The sequence below is a fragment of the Salvia hispanica genome, chromosome 1 (assembly GCF_023119035.1).
Source record: "Salvia hispanica cultivar TCC Black 2014 chromosome 1, UniMelb_Shisp_WGS_1.0, whole genome shotgun sequence".
In the NCBI taxonomy this organism is placed as follows: Eukaryota; Viridiplantae; Streptophyta; class Magnoliopsida; order Lamiales; family Lamiaceae; genus Salvia; species Salvia hispanica.
Window position 1 is genome coordinate 34,121,271 of NC_062965.1, and position 17,581 is coordinate 34,138,851.

Sequence of the window (17,581 nt, forward strand, 5' to 3'; positions counted from 1 at the left end):
TTTGCGGCGGTGGTTTTACGGTGGTGGTTGATGTTTCTCGGATCTGCAGAGAGAAAAGAAAGTTTGGGAATTAGGAGTTATGAGAAAATAATTTTAGGTGAGGGAAGTTATTAGATTTTTAGGGAAGTTATTTTAGGAAAAAGGAAATAAAAGGAAAATAAAATAAGTAAAAGGAAAAGAAAAAGAAAATAAAATAAAAATAAAAATAAGGAAAGGAATATTATGATTGGCTGCAGGCGAACGGTCGCGTCTCTGACGCGAGCAACCGTACGCCTCGCCAGTTTTTTTGAAATTCAAAATTCAAACTTCCCCCTGATTTTTCTCACTTCCCTCCGACCTGGTAACCGAAACACTTAGTAAAAATAACGAAATTTGCTGAACGTCTGGGTCAAAGAGATGAGCCTTTCACACTTGTGCATTTCCACAGACGATCAGAATTTTCAAAAATCTTTTTCGGGTTTTAGAAGTATATAATAATTTTTTTGTATTTTCATAAAAAAAACTTATTCATGTTATTTACACCTAAATGTTTAAATATTCTTGGGAATTAACTGGTCCAGTCAGCTGATCGAAAATTTTACCCTATCTACCTGACCCAGTAATTCCCGAAGAATATTTAAACATGGCTTACTAGGCAATAGTGGAAGGTGTGTGGAGTGGAATTTCTTCCACTTCACACAACTCCGAACTATCCCTAAACACTTTCACTCTATGACCATTAACAAGGAACGGAACAGAGTTAGCATTGACTCCCTGAATTTCCACTGCTCCATGCGGTCGAATGCCAACGATTGTGTAAGGCCCTATCCATTTTGACTTCAGCTTCCCAGGCATGAGCTTGAGCTTTGATTGAAAAAGGAGTACTTTCTGCCCAACCTGCAGCTCCTTGACCCGGAGGTTTTTATCGTGCCAGAGTTTGGTCCTCTCCTTATACCACATGGCTGAGTCGTATGACTCAATCCTCAATTCCTCCAGTTCCTGCAGTTGCATCTTCCTTTCTTCCTCACAGGCATGAGCCTTCATGTTCATTTCCTTGACTGCCCAATATGCTTTGTGCTCTATCTCCACGGGCAGGTGGCACATTTTTCCAAATACCAATCTGTAGGGTGACATTCCTATTGGTGTCTTGTAAGCGGTTCTGTAGGCCCAGAGAGCATCGTCTAGACGTTTGCTCCAGTCCTTTCTCGAGGTATTCACTGTCTTCTCTAGGATGCCCTTTATTTCTCGATTCGAGATTTCAGCCTGTCCATTGGACTGGGGATGATACGCAGTAGATAACCTATGGTGGACTCCATATTTTCTCATCAGCGCTTCAATCGTCCTATTACAGAAATGAGTCCCTTGGTCGGAGATGATTGCTCGGGGCACGCCATACCGGTTGAATATATTCGCCTTTAGGAATCTTGAGACTTCCTTCGCGTCGCTCGAACTCGTAGCTTTGGCCTCGATCCACTTGGACACATAATCTACAGCAACCAATATGTACGTATTTCCATACGAAGATGGGAATGGGCCCATGAAGTCCATGCCCCAAACATCAAAGATCTCGCAAACTATTATTGGAGTCTGTGGCATCTCATCTCTCCTAGAAATCCCTCCGGTCAGTTGGCACCTACTGCAGTTCTGGCAGAACTCATAAGCATCTCTATTCAGCGAAGGCCAGTAGAACCCGCTATCCAGAACTTTTCTCGCCGTTTTCCTTGGGCCGAAATGTCCACCACATGCCAGTGCATGGCAATGGTTTAGCACGTCTCTTTGTTCCCACTCTGGAATACACCTTCTTATTACTTGATCTGGACCCATTTTCCAGAGGTATGGGTCATCCCAAAAGTAGTACTTGGAATCGCTTTTAATCTTCATCCTCTGGGCCCTAGTGACTTCTTGTGCGGTAGGTAGTTCTCCAGTGACCAAATAATTCGCCAGGTCAGCAAACCAAGGCTCGTCATTCAGCTTGCCTTTCCGTTTCTCTGACTCCTCGGGTCCAGTTAATGCTAATACTGCTACCCATCTGATTGGTCTAGTGGATTCCCCTAAGTAGTACAAGTGTTCCTCTGGAAAAGCATCGGGGACGGCTTCCTCATCTTCTCCCTGGGTAATTCTGCTTAAATGGTCCGCCACTCTATTCTCGGTCCCTCTCTTGTCTCTGACTTCCCAATCGAATTCTTGCAATAACAGCACCCATCGGATTAGCCTTGGCTTTGATTCCTTCTTGGCTAAAAGATACTTAATGGCTGCATGGTCAGTGAACACTATGGCCCTTGACCCCAGTAGATATGGTCTAAATTTTTCAAATGAGTACACCACTGCCAGCATCTCCTTCTCGGTGGTGTCATAATTCTTCTGGGCCTGGTTGAGAGTCTTCGAGGCGTAAAATATGACATAACTTCTTCCCTCGATTCTCTGGCCTAAAACTGCTCCTATGGCATAATCACTCGCATCGCACATCACCTCGAAGGGGTAATCCCAGTTGGGCGAGCGGATTATCGGGGCCGTGACCAAACGATCCTTGAGTAGCTGGAAGGCTTTTTCACATTTATCATCAAATTTAAACTCCACATCATTCTGCAAAAGTCGTGTGAGGGGCTGGGCAATTTTTGCGAAGTCTTTTATGAACCTTCGGTAGAACCCTGCATGTCCCAAGAATCCACGAATTTCCTTCTGATTCGTTGGGTATGGAAGCTTAGAGATGACTTCCACCTTCGCTTGATCTACCTCGATTCCCCTCTCTGATACAACATGTCCCAGCACTATCCCCTCCTTGACCATGAAGTGGCACTTCTCGTAGTTTAGTACCAGGTTCTTCTTCCTGCATCTCTCCAAAACAACATCTAGGTGCCCCAGGCAAGCCTCGAAAGAATCTCCATAGACGGTGAAGTCATCCATAAAAATTTCTATGCAGTCCTCCAGTAGATCCGAGAAAATGCTCATCATGCATCGCTGAAATGTCCCAGGTGCGTTGCACAGACCAAAAGGCATTCTCCGGTAGGCATATGTTCCAAAGGGGCAGGTAAATGTGGTCTTCTCCTGATCCTCCGGGTTGACATAGATTTGGAAATACCCACTATAACCATCTAGAAAACAGAAGTATTGTTTTCCCGCCAACCTCTCCAGCATTTGGTCGATGAAGGGTAGTGGGAAATGATCCTTGCGTGTGGCTGCATTGAGTTTCCTGTAGTCTATGCACATTCTCCATCCCGTGACTAATCGTGTGGGCACCAGCTCGTTGCGGTCATTCTTGACTACTTGTATTCCTGATTTCTTCGGCACCATGTGGACAGGACTCACCCATTCACTATCGGGAATAGAGTAAATGATCCCCAGGGCTAGCAGCTTCAATATTTCCTTTAGGACTTCCTCCCTCATATTGGGGTTGAGTTTTCTTTGTGGATCTCGATATGCTTTGGCTCCTTCTTCCAAACGGATGTGATGCATGCACAGATCGGGGCTGATCCCCACTAGGTCAGACAGAGTCCATCCTATTGCTTTCTGGTTCCTCCCCAGCACTTTTAATAGCTTAACTTCTTGCTCCTGGGTCAGAAGGCTGTTGATTATGACAGGCAGAGATTCGCCTTCTCCTAAGTAAGCATACTTCAGGCCCGGAGGAAGATTCTTCAATTCCTTCTTTGGAGAGGGTACTTCAGGGGGTAGTGGATTTTTCTCCAGACCTTTCTTGACCAGCTTGTCCAACTCTGGCAACTTTTCCACACTGGCCAGTTGAACTGATTCCTTGGACCCAGGGGATCTGGCCTTGCCGCAGAAATCCATTATTGCCCTTGTGATCTCTCCGTCAGATAGCCCTTGTCCCATAATTGCTTCGCACCATCCTGCAACTTCTTTCCTCATGGATTCAGTCATTTCCGAGGTGTCCACCTGTTCCTGCAATAGTTCGGTCTCAAGAAACTCCTGGACCAGGGGGTTAATGACATCAACAAAATGGAGGTTTTCCACGTCTAGTGGTTTCCTCATAGCTTCATCAATGCTGAAAGTGAATTTCTCCCCATTGTAATCCAAACAGATGGTGCCATCAAAAACATCGATTATAGTTTTAGCGGTCCTCATAAATGGTCTCCCTAAAAGAACGCCACTAGACTCAGCTGTTTCATTTTCACTCATCTTTATCACATGAAAATCAGCAGGGTATAAAAAATTATGAACTTTTACTATCACGTTTTCTAACACTCCTTCAGGGCTAATGCATGATCTATCAGCTAGTTGGATTACCACTTTCGTATCAGTCATTCTCGCTCCTACCAGTTTTTTGTATATGGAAAGCGGTAACACATTAATAGATGCACCTAAATCACACATTGCATGCTCGATCCTGACACCTCCTATAGTGATAGGTAAGGTAAACATACCTGGGTCAGTTTGCTTCGAAGGCATTATCCTTTTCTGAATTACTGCAGACACATTCTCCCCGATCACGATCTTCCCGTCAGATTTTGCCTTGCCCGCAACGAATTCCTTGATGAATTTGCTGAACGGGGGAAGCTTCAAAGCCTCCAGGAACGGGAGGTTGATCTCCAGCTTTCCAAAGATCTCCATGAAATCCACGGGGTTGTCCTTTTTCTTCTTGGCATCTCCTCTGTAGGGAAAAGGTTTCACCCTCTTTATCGTGCTGGTAGGATCTTCCTTAGAAGGTTCTCCCGCCTCTCCTTCTTCTTTTCTTTCAATTTCTACCTCAGGCTCGGGGTCTAAGAAAAATGGGTCCGCCATCTGAGGCAACGATCCTCCCAAGTCACCGGCTTGAAGATCATCCTCTGCTTCAACTTCTTCTTTTTGCTGGACCGGGTGGATAACATTCTCGCTCCTTGGCACTAACATTTCATCATTTTCCTTCAGCTTGGGTCCCTCATATGCTTTCCCAGATCTCAGGGTAACTTGGCTGATGTTTGCCCTTTCTGGTGGTTTTACCGAGGCTGGAATCCTTCCCTCATTCCCTCGCATGTCGCTCAGGGACGTTGCGATCTGAGATAATTGCTTCGACATTAGATCCATCGCGGCCTTGTGTTCCTGCTGAGCATCCTGGAGCTTGTGGACTACGTCATTGTTTGCCAGCAAGTTATTCTGCATGTGCTGTTGAGAATTCACTAGGTCATGGACCATATCATCCAGATTCCTCTGGACCCGAGTGTTGGGTTGACTACCACTTGGCCCTTGACCATGATTCGGTCCACCCCCTTGATGCGGCCGAAAATTCCCTTGACCTCCTTGGTTATTGTTGTACTGATTCCCTGGCCCCTGATAGTTGTTGTTCCTTTGGTGTGGGGGTACATATGAGCTTCCTTGGTTATTTTGGTTCCTATTGTTCCAGCTGGATTGATTTCCTTGACCTCCTTGACTCCAATTACCTTGTGCTCCTTGATTCCAGTTGCCTTGCCCCTCTTGACTTCTTTGGGACCAGTTGGGTTGGTTCCCTTGGTTTCCTTGGTTTCCTTCCGAGTTAGTAATCTGGAGTTGAGGGTTTTGATTCCCCTCGGACCATCTGAAGCATGGATTGTCCCTCCATGGAGCGTCTTTGATTCTCCACTGGTTCCAATTGTTGCCTTGATTATTTTGGTTCCAATTTCCTACTGCATTTATATGGGCTGGACAATCCATCCCTCCTTGAGATCCACAATAATGGTAACCATCCTCTGGACCCAGTGCTTGTTTTTCTTTCTCTGTTGGACCCGGTGACTCATTCTTCCCTAGGGCAGCTAGGATAGTTTTCTCGAGCTGCTCCATTCTGACATCCATCCTTGCATCCACTCGGGCATCCACCCTTTCTTCATTTTGCACTGTGACTGCATCCGCAGTCCCTCTCCTTAGAATGGTACGAGGTGAATCGTATGCTTTTTTTGCATCAATTAATCTTCCCAGTATCTCTCGGGCCTCGCTCACCTTCCTCTTGGTGAAATTTCCTCCACTAGCGGTGTTCATCAGATCTTTGGACTCAGGTTTCGCCCCTTCATAGAATAGATAGTAGGTTTCGGCTTCCATCATCCGGTGGTTTGGGCAAGCGTCGAGCAACCCCTTGAACCTAGACCAATACTGACTCAACGATTCATCATATTCCTGCTTACATTCTTGGATCTCCTTCTTGAGAGCATTCGTTTTGTTAGATGGGAAGAAGTAATCCAAGAACTCCAACTTGAAGTCTTTCCACGTATTGATTGAGTCGGGTGGCAACCTTAACAACCACGTGTTAGCTTCCCCTTTTAGCGCGAACGGAATCGCGCGTAGGCGATAATCCTCCTCTGTTGCATCGTTGGGCCTCTTTTGAATACTGCAAAGCTTACTGAACTCATTGAGGAATTCATAGGGACATTCATTCCTCCGGCCCGAGAAATTTGGCAGAATGCCCAGTACATTAGTTTTGATGTCGATCGCCCTCTGGCGCTGGGTAGAAACGATAGCATGGGCTGGCTCCCCATCTAAATGGGCAGTGAGCCAGCCGATCTCCGGATCATCGTCCACGCATTGGCCATGTCCTCAACGCTTTCCTCCTCCGTTTTGAGGTTGACTTTGGTTCCTTCTTAACTGACGAAGTTGACTCCTCGTCGCTCTCCGAACTCAGGTGAACTGGATCCCCTGTTGTAAGCCCCGATCTGGTGGTAACTGGGAATATAGTTTCCTTGACCCGCCAACTAGTCTGGGCGCTTCTCCAACCAGGTGAGTTGTTCCAGTGTCCGAACCGGTAGCTCCTGTTCATAAACTGAAAAAAGAAACAAAAAGAAGCATAATAAATAAATTATTTACACCAAAACATTCGCAAGTACACAAATAACACCATGCAGTCCCCGGCAACGGCGCCATTTTGAGAAGTGAGTAATAGTGATAGCGTGCAGTGCAGGTGCGGTGTGATGTCACTCGATCTAACAGGTCCAAGGGATTCGGCTAGGCTTCCAAATCTAGGCGATCTTAAGACTATCAGAAAGGGGTCGTTGGGTGCACTCTATTCTTCTCAAAACCTCAACCCACTATACTACAACTAGTACAGGGAAGTAAAGGATCGATCCCACGAGGACGAAGGTGCTACGAAACTGCATTTGCGGACATTTTGGAAAGGAAGGGTTGGCTGCTGCCACGCAATTTTTGTGGGTTGAGAACTTAACCTACTGGGTCTAACAGAATTGAGCTACTCTACTCTACCTACTGGGTCTAAGAACTGAAACGTACGGAGCATGCATGACTGGAAGAAACTTAACTAGAAAGACTTTCCAAATTTGGGTAAACAAGCATAAAGCGAAAAGCAAAGCAAATTTCCTTAAACTACCAGGTACTGGAAAAAACATGCAGAAAAGTAAAAGGACAATTCAGACTGTACTGACATGATCTGGAGGAAATGCAGAAAAAGTGAAGTACATGCAGAAAGTAGCTGACATAAAGCAGATCTGTTTCTAACTACCAACAACTTCATCTTCTTCGGAAATCAAATGAGGATAGCAGAGAAAAACAGAATAATAAGCATCATGAAAACAGAGCAAACTTCCGATTCAAGTGTAAAACAAGAATTTAAAGCCTAAACTAACAGATCTACGCTACTGGACCTAAAGGATGCATAAACAGAAAGCAAATAGCCATAATCATGCACAATCGTAAACAGCAAACATCAATATGCGAAACTCCAACTCGGATGCGCTAAATCTCAACAACTCCGAACATCTCCAAACACAAATCCTCAACCTCCATCAACAAATAATAGACTTCAATTCCGAAAAACCAACAACAAACCAAAAAACGAAAGCTAAACACGAAAGATTGACACAAACTTAGAGATATCCAACCAAAAGCAAACATGAACTTCCATAATAACTACTAATAAGTCTGAATCCAGCAAATCTAAGTGAAAACAAGAGTTGCGAAACTTAAAAACCAACAAAGTACTAAACGAAAGCAAATGAAATTGTTTCTTCGCCTCCACGAGGCGGTGTTACACAGCAAAATGACAACGGCGACGATGAGAACCACGGTGGCCAGAGCTTTCCATATCCAAGTGTGCAGTAGACGAGATGGAAAAGATTAAATGTGGAACTAGAGCTAGGAAAAGCATCCAAAAGTGGCTGTTCATGGATATCTTGCTCTTCAAGGTTGAGCTCTTTATATAGGTGAGGTTCTGATCCCTAGGGTATCCCTTGGTGAATTTACGCTCTTGCCCTTGAGTAAGACTCTTTTAAAATGATCTGCTCTTCCTCCATTCTGCTCCTGTCGCCCACTTTTGATTCTCCCAGGTCCGAGCGACGACTTCCGATTTTTGCTTCAATCCATCTCTTTTGCATCTGCCAGGTCAGGTAACAGCAACTCCTAGACCTGGTAGATTTACTACGCACCTGAACTCACATAACGCACATTAGTGTCCCAAATGCACAGAATTTTAACCTTAAACCGATGCATGAAACGAGCCTTATCAGTTAGCAATTTAAGAAAAGATAGCATTATAACGCACCTCCCACTGCTCTCTATGTATAATATCTCCCTTAACTTGTACCTTCCTACCAACAAAAATAAGAAAAGAAGGGATTTGAATTTAACTAAGCGTGCGTGAATGCAGTTAGCCTAATAGTTTTGTAGACAGTATATAATTTAGTCATTTGTTCCAATTAATTTACATTTAACATCTTTTGAATCCAGACATGGATATATTTCTTTTGGCAAAAAAAAAAATTAGAGTAATTATTTTTTAATCACCCTGAGATTAAGACATTTTCATATTATAAAAAAATGATAGCATTGACTCTTATTTATAGTGGGTATTTTTTGGAAACTATTTGATATTATGTGAATTTGGAATTTATCTTCTTGCTAAGATTGACCTAATTTAATAAATATTTCGCTGCACCGACAATAAACATTGCAAATTTCCAAGGTTACAAAATTGTCAATACATACAACAAAAACACACACGCGCGCAGACTCCAAGATAAATGAATTTAAACAACTAAACAAAGTAATAAAATAATCATGATCTCAACCTGTTTCATAATGAAATATTGCTATGCTTGCATAAATTTACAAGTAATCCTAGTTGTACAGATATACAAATTGATGTCCGAGTCCCCGACGTGGTCTATAAGAGCATAGTTAATGCAGGCGGGCTTGACCACACCTGGGTCACGGCTGGGACGGGTCTGGGCCGCGCTTGGGGACGAGCCACCGGCCTGAGGCCGAGTCAGGTTGCGGCATGGCCTAGCGTTGCACGCACATGGGACGGGACGCGTCGCGGCCCGGCCCAGCGTTGGAGGGGGTTCGGGCCGGACCCGGGCCACAAATTTGATTTTTTTTAAAATTAATTTTTCTATAAATTTTTTATGTTTTAATGTTTTTTTAATTATAAATTCTATTTTTTTTATTTTGAATTTTCGAATGAATTATGAATTTCCAGTGTTTTAATTGCTAACGCTTTCATTTTTTTAAGTAAAATAAGTTTGAACTGTGAACAATGCAATTTAATAGTTGGAGCTTGAATTAAGACTGCAGGGTTATAGAAGTTGTGGCCAGAGTCTGAAAATTAAGGGAATGATGACGGGGAGGGGACTTGGGGCCTGAATCTGGGCCACAATCTGGACCACGGTTAATGATGCTCTAAAATTACGCAATGTACAGATGAAGCATATTGAGAATTTCACAAAATGACTGATAATCGACCACAATTATTATTTTATGGATAAAACTCTAAACTTTTATGTGTATGATTAAATTGATGCTAAATCAAAAATAGTTTTAAAAATTATGCTTACAAAAATTGGAAAAATGCAGTAATTCAAAGACTCTAAAAAGGGGGGTTGAACCTCAGCCACACGCTCTAACTAACTAAGCTATTGCAGCTTCTTGTTTATCTAAGGGTGGTTTTAATTATTATTATATCTGTAAATGTAAAGTTTGTATTCTTTTAATGAATTATGGCCGAATCAATTACATATTATAAATAACGGCTTCAAAATCAATTTTTTCAAAAATCAAAAGATAAAGATACCAAAGTGAAATAATAAAAAGTGGCTTCATTAAATTAAAAAAAATATCACAAGCAAGCAACAAGTGCAGTGTCTAAGCTTACACATCTTCAGTCATCAAGTGTGTCATTTCACCTCTAAACAAAACTTTGAGATATGGCAGCACTCTTGGCAGTGCATGAACATCCGCTAAGTTGACACTCATCATATCGAACGCGACGCACGTTTTGTGCATATGCCCTGCTTCATCGAACTCCGGGATCTTCGGGTATCTCTGGTAGATATGAGTCAGTATGATCCTATACGCACCCGCATAATTCCCCAATTCCACTGCCTCCGTCGTCGTGCTGTGTTTCCGAGCCACCGCCTCGTCCATCATCCCGTCTTCAAAGGTCGCCTGCAGACGTGAGTCAATAAAATGGTCAACCGAGATCACAGTGAGCATACTGAAATAGGCACACATTCAGTACATCCGGATGCAAAGTGCACATGTCTTCACTAAATTCTAATTAAAGACTGCCTTCACTAAATTATTAGAGACTAATGAGTCCACTAAGAGCATCTCCAACTGCGGACGTCGCGGTAGGATGTCGCGGAAGTCCGACCGGACGTCCGCCGTAGTGAAGAAAAAGGTAGGACACGGACGTCCCGTGAGGACGTCGGATGGGCTCGGATATCCGACCGACGGGCGGGCGGACGTCCGCCATTGTGGCGTGGGTCGGAGGTCGAGGTCGGACGTCCGACTAAATTTTTTTTTTAAAGCTCTATAAATACGGCTCGTTGAATTTTAATTCCATAAATTGAGTAATTGTGAATTTATTTTATTGTGGGAAGTCCTAGCAGGAAGTTTTTGTAGGAAGTCCTAGTGGGAAGTCCGCCACTGGAGATGCTCTAATTTCTAAAGTATTTGCCATGTAGAAGTAATAGTAGTAGTGTCATGACTTGCCTCGTGAATGAGCACGGTCGCGCGGCGGGCAGCCCAAACAAGTTTCGGGCAGGGTCTGGTGACGCCTGAGTAGACGACTTTCCACCCGGGAATGGTTTTACCGGCGCTGTTGATCCTGCTCGCAGCCTGCAGCACGACGCCATGAGCTCCAGGACAATGAATGACAGAGAAGCTCACCAGCGCTTCTAATCCAAGTTCTCCGAGAATCTTGCACAGAGATGAATCGATGCCCTTGCTCGTGTGATTGGTCGGGTTCCCTTTGTTCGAATCAAAAGCCTCCAATGCATCTTCGGTTGTATGAGAGCAGTCGAGAAACCGCATGTCCAGATCCTCGACCTTCTGGTAGTCGTTCAGAAAACAATTGAGCTGATACGGGCCAACGACGAGGGCGGGCTCGTGTGGTGATCCCTTCAACAGATCACGTCGTCGAGCAAGGATACTTGCAAGGCCCGTGTGGTGATCTGCGTGGAAGTTCGAAATCCAGATGCATTTCAAACCTTTTATAGCTTCGTCCGCACCTTGGACTCCGAATCTGCAACATATCAATGACACGGGGTAAGAGAAAGACGATCCGGATAAAAAAAATCTCAAATGCAGAAAAGGGGTGCAGTGTTAACCTTCTCTTTAGCTGTCCCAAGCTTCCATCACCACAATCTAAGAGTATGCTTCCTTTGGAAAATAAATTGATGAAAATCGAACTAACGTTTCGATACTTTGAGGGTTGCGAAGAACCGGTACCAAGAAGAACAATCTCCATGTCTTCTCTGGTTATATCTTCGAGACAGCTAGGGACAGCATCTTCGAGCAACCATGGTTCCTCAGTCTCACTCGCGCAATCCGAAAATAAACGGGTCACATTCTCGGAGGCGTCTCTAGCCTCCGGAATTTCTGACAACAGCTCTTGAATGATCTCGGAATGTGATAGAGAAAAAGCGAGAAGAAATGAATCTGTTTCACACTCCGAGTAAGAAAGGAAAATACTTTGATTAATTAGATAACTCCTTCATATAAGAAGGCCTCGGCTACGGATGCCGCTCACAAGATACTAATTTGCATAAGCTCCTACTCTCCTAACTTGCTGGAGTATTTATACAACCAAAAGTAAATGCAATAATTAAGACAATAATTATGATAATAAAGATAATAATATAGAACTAAAAGCCACTTCCTCCACCTCATGAAACTGCCACAGCCTTTATCTCCCCTTGTAACAGCTGTCATCCACTACTCATCCCATTAACCTCCACCTGTAACTGATGCCATCCACTACTCAGCACCTCTCTCCAATAAAGAAGGCATTACTCTCTACTTCAGGAGCTTGAACGCCCCCATAATCAATGACTCTACGGTTTCTCCTCTTGTACACAAGCCAAGGTCGATCTCTATGTGTAACAATTGCATCCCCGCCTGAAATAGCCTTGTCCTCAAGGCTAAAATAAGGAAACTGGCCTCGTGCGTCACTCTCATCTAACCAAGTGGCGTCCTCTTCCGGCAAGTCCATCCACTTAATCAGAACCTGCGAAATTTGAGTACCTTCACGTTCAATACTCCTTCGCCCAATCACTGCCTCGGGTAGGATTGGATGATCATCGTTGGACATATCCTCCGGCAGTTGAGATTCCACGATACTGGTACCTATTGCTTTCTTAAGTAGTGAAACATGAAACACGGGATGCACCCGTGAGCCCTCTGGAAGACTCAATCGATAGGCCGTGGCTCCTATGCGCCCAACAACTTCAAACGGCCCAAAGAATCGTGGTGCGAGTTTGCGTGTCTCGGGCCGAAACAGTGTTGACTGCCGAAATGGCCGGTACTTCAAATAGACCATGTCCCCGACTTTGAATTGCACATCTCGTCGGTGTTTGTTCGCCTCACGAACCATTCTCTGCTGGGCGCGACCCAAATGGATCCTTAATTGCTCCAAAATTTCATCTCTAGCTTGAAGTGTCTCCAATACAGACTGCACCCTTACTTCACCAGGTAAGTATTGTTGCAAATTTGGTGGAGGGCGACCATAAACTACCTCAAAAGGAGTCGTTCCTGCCGCTGACTGAAAACTTGTATTATAACAATATTCGGCCCAACTCAACCAATTTCCCCACTGCTTGGGCTTCTCCGAAGAGAAACATCGAAGATAGGTCTCTATGCATCGATTAAGTACTTCTGTCTGCCCATCTGTTTCAGGATGGTAGGCCGAACTCATTCTTAATGTTGTACCGGATAACCGAAAAAGCTCACGCCAAAATGAACTAACGAAAATTGGATCTCGATCAGAGACGATAGAGCTCGGCAATCCATGTAAACGAACCACTTCCTGCATGAAAACTTCAGCCACCCTTTTTGCTGTAAATGGATGTTTAAGACCCACAAAATGACCATACTTACTGAATCGATCGACCACGACTAAGATGCTATCCACCCCTCTCGTTCGGGGCAATCCGGTTATGAAGTCCATACTAATATCCTCCCATACTCTCGTTGGGATAGGCAAAGGCGAGAGAAGCCCGGCTGGAGATTTTGTCTCGTATTTACTTCGTTGGCATATGGCGCAAGCTGCCACAAACTGCATCACATGCTTCATCATTCCTATCCAATGCACGTTGGAGGCCAGTCGCCGGTAAGTGCGATAAGCCCCTGCGTGACCACCTGTCGGGGTGATATGAAACTCCGCCAAAAGTTTTGGGATCCATTCGGAATGAGCTGGAACCACCAATCGGCCCTTATAAAATAAGACCCCCTGGACCAGTGTATAGTGTTTTGCTGCTGTACCCCCAGCTTCTAGTGCCGACTTGATGGATGTGAGTTTAGCATCTTGTCCAAGATCTTGTTGAACGGTTGCCCAATCCAGCCACCGAGGTTGAGAAATCGCCGCATACTCCACGCCTTCTTCGCGACGGGATAAGGCATCAGCTGCCTTATTCTTATTTCCTTCCTTGTACTCAATCGTAAAGTCAAACCCCATCAGCTTGATCACCCAATTTTGTTGCGCCGGAGTGAGGAGCGGCTGCGAAAGTAATTGTCGAAGACTTTTCTGATCTGTTCGGACTAAGAATCGACGCCCCAAGAGGTACGGTCTCCAATGTTGAACCGCTAAAACCAACGCCATTAGTTCCATCTCATAAGCTGATTTGGACATGGCACGAACAGATGCTTGCTTACTGAAGTAAGCAATAGGCCGCCCCTCTTGCATAAGCACAGCTCCAAATCCTTGTCCAGACGCGTCGCATTCCACCACAAAATCCTGCAAAAAATTTGGCATACAGAGTACAGGTGCAGAAGTCAATGCGTGTTTCAGCTTAATGAAGGCTGTCTCGGCCTCCTCCGACCAACTCCACGAGGATACTGCCTCTTTCTTCAATAAAGCTGTCAAGGGTGCTGCCAATTGCCCATACCCTTTAATGAAACGGCGATAGTATCCCGTCAAACCCAAGAAACCCCTCACCCCTCGAACATTCTTGGGCGTCGGCCATTTGAGAACAGCTTCCACTTTAGTCGGATCCATCCTTACACCGTCAGCTGAAACCACATGCCCAAGGTACTCCACACTCGCTTGACCCATTAAACATTTTTTTGGGTTGATTACTAGCTGGTGTTCGCTAAGTAATTGAAAAACTTGTTGAAGGTGCATCAAATGCTCTTCCCACGTTCCACTATATATTAAGATATCATCAAAGAAAACCAAAATGAACTTACGAAGATATGGGCGGAAAATATCATTCATAAGACTTTGGAATGTGGCAGGGGCATTGGTAAGACCGAACGGCATGACCAAAAACTCATAATGTCCCGAATGCGTTCTGAAAGCCGTCTTGTGCACATCGGATTGAGCTACTCGGATCTGGTGGTACCCGGCCTTGAGATCTAATTTGCTGAAACAACGTGCTCCATACAATTCATCCAATAATTCTTGAATGACCGGTATAGGGTATTTATCGGGCACCGTGTGTTTGTTAAGTTCACGATAATCAACACAAAATCTCCACGACCCATCTTTTTTTCGAACAAGGAGAACGGGACTTGAAAATGGACTAACACTTGGTTGAATAATTCCGGCAGCCAACATTTCTGCAACTAAACGTTCCATTTCATTTTTCTGTAATTGGCTATAACGATAAGGTTTTACCGATATGGGTGTCGTGCCCGGTTGCAAGGGAATGCGGTGATCCGAGCTCCTTTGTGGTGGCAAACGGGTTGCCTCACTGGTGATGGAAGGGTATTCTGCCATCAATCGATCCAGGTCCCGGCGTTGACCAGTGGATATGCTCTGGTCCAGTCTTTCACTTTCGACCTCAGCCTCCCTCTCCATTTCCCACAATAGCCAGCACTCGTCGGACACACTTATGGATCGTAAGTCGTGTGTGGAACAAGCCCGTCTGGTCAGCGAGGGATCACCTCGCAGCTGCACTGTTTTCTCATTTCGAACAAATTCCATCGTCAAATCGCGCCAATTTGCTTTAACTTCGCCCAATTGAGCCAACCATGATACCCCAAGGATGATGTCAACATTGTTTAGAGGAAAAATGTAGCAGGTAATTGGGAACTTGTGAGCTTCCAAACACAAAGGAACATTCATGCACATTCCACCTGCACGTACCTTTGACCCATCACCCAATGTGACTGCAAATGTAGCGGTTGATATCACCTCTAGCTCCAGCAAACGTACGACTGCTTCCGAAATAAAACAATGGCTTGCACCACTATCCACCATCACCTTTACTGGTCTTGCTCCAACATAGCCGATTAGCTTCATGGTTTGGAATGAGTCGAGCCCATTAGAGGTCAGCTCTGATAATTGTATTTGTTGTAGGACTACCTCGACACTTCCATTTTCCTCATCATTGTCGCCTCCAATGGCATCTTGGAACTCATCTTCTGGCTCATTTTCATCTTCCCCCACTAAGACTTGAAGTGTTTTGGGAGGGCATCGATGCAGCGGTCCAAACCGAAGGCCACATTTAATACACGTCCCTGCAGCAACATGTTTTCGGAATTCCTCATTCGAAATTCTTCGAAATGGTCGAGGATTTCGAGTAGCATTTGGCCCATTTCCTGTCTGTTGGGCTGTTCTTGATTGATGAAACGCCGAGCTGTGGCGTGAATTTGATGGCGCACGTGGTTGGGGCAGTGAATTCGGCCGCGACGTGTAGAGCGGTGGTGCATCCAGAAAGTCAATTCGCTTGGCCATTTGAATTGCGTCGGCATAGCTAGCAATATTTGGGTCTTTGATTTGCATCCGTATTTGAGGCTTAAGACCCCCCAAGAAGAAGCTCAAATATTGGCGCTCTGTAAGTTCCGGAAGTTGTGCCAATCGGCTTTCAAAAGCTGCTATGTAATCGTCGAGGGAGCCCACCTGCATAGTGGTATGCAAGGCTTCATATTCATCCAGGGCAGCGCTCGTTCCAAATCGGATTTGGAGTTCTCGAGAGAAATCATCCCACGCTATTAACGGCGATCGTCGTAATAGGACTTGAACCCAAGCCATTGCTGGGCCGGCTAGAGCAATGAGAGCCACTTGCACACGACGTTCCACGGGTGTGTTGTGCACAAGAAAATATTGGTTGGCCCTCGCGATCCATGATGTTGCGTCGGTGCCCTCAAAGGATGGCAATTCCATAGTTTGTTGTAAGGACAAGGGAGTAGCCGCAGTATTATTGCTGTCAATTCCTGCCCCATTAGAGTTTGAGCTCCCGGAAGAACCGGAAGAACCTGAGCGGTTGGTGGTCAGGAGCTGCCTGAGCTGCTCAAATTCGGTCCGTTGGAATGCTGCCTGATCTCGGAGTTGATTTTCAATGGCTCCCAAGCGAGTGTTGTGTTCCTCCATCGCTTTCTCTAACCCCTCGACCCGAGTCTCCATTCGTGTCGTCATTTTCCACGTTCACCGCACCAGTTGATAGAGAAAAAGCGAGAAGAAATGAATCTGTTTCACACTCCGAGTAAGAAAGGAAAATACTTTGATTAATTAGATAACTCCTTCATATAAGAAGGCCTCGGCTACGGATGCCGCTCACAAGATACTAATTTGCATAAGCTCCTACTCTCCTAACTTGCTGGAGTATTTATACAACCAAAAGTAAATGCAATAATTAAGACAATAATTATGATAATAAAGATAATAATATAGAACTAAAAGCCACTTCCTCCACCTCATGAAACTGCCACAGCCTTTATCTCCCCTTGTAACAGCTGTCATCCACTACTCATCCCATTAACCTCCACCTGTAACTGATGCCATCCACTACTCAGCACCTCTCTCCAATAAAGAAGGCATTACTCTCTACTTCAGGAGCTTGAACGCCCCCATAATCAATGACTCTACGGTTTCTCCTCTTGTACACAAGCCAAGGTCGATCTCTATGTGTAACAGAATGAGATGTTAGTTTCGGTATACTTGATCTGTCGAGCCCCATATTTTCGTAGGGTAGCAGATTAAACTACATATATAGCAAGGGTACAGAGCCATCATCAACAAGTAGAAATGAGCTATAATTGCTTCACTTTATATGGCAAAAACCATCTATCCGACGTAGAGATTTCGCATACCTTGAGAAGATTCTCAGCCGAAATCTGCTTGAATAGAACCGAGATAACGAGTAAAAAACAGAGAATCATATAATTAGGAAACAATCGCATGATTTGAAAATATTGTCATGCGCACCTCATGTGATGCCTCTGTCTCAGATGGTAAATCCATGTTCGGCGGTGT

At 44.7% G+C, this 17,581-nt stretch overlaps 1 protein-coding gene across 1 annotated transcript; it reads right to left on the reverse strand.

Annotated features, from left to right (window-relative positions):
- Window positions 1-9,960: 9,960 nt before the first annotated feature.
- Window positions 9,961-17,575, reverse strand: LOC125223794 (tRNAse Z TRZ4, mitochondrial-like). Its single transcript, XM_048127092.1, has 6 exons — window positions 17,534-17,575; window positions 17,419-17,442; window positions 17,246-17,309; window positions 11,496-11,796; window positions 10,879-11,410; window positions 9,961-10,329 (listed from the first exon to the last, which is right to left on the reverse strand). The coding sequence occupies exons 1-6, from the start codon at window positions 17,567-17,569 to the stop codon at window positions 10,033-10,035; spliced, it is 1,254 nt and encodes a 417-aa protein (XP_047983049.1). The 5' UTR covers window positions 17,570-17,575; the 3' UTR covers window positions 9,961-10,032.
- Between the last annotated feature and the right edge of the window lie 6 nt (window positions 17,576-17,581).

Excerpts from the sequence above, each read along its gene's own strand:
- LOC125223794 (XM_048127092.1), bottom strand. The coding sequence starts at position 17,569 with ATGGATTTACCATCTGAGACAGAGGCATCACATGAG. Across the intron at positions 17,443-17,533 it reads AGACAGAGGCATCACATGAG|ATTTCGGCTGAGAATCTTCT; the intron begins GTGCGCATGACA and ends CTATTCAAGCAG. Across the intron at positions 17,310-17,418 it reads CGGCTGAGAATCTTCTCAAG|TTTAATCTGCTACCCTACGA; the intron begins GTATGCGAAATC and ends CTATATATGTAG.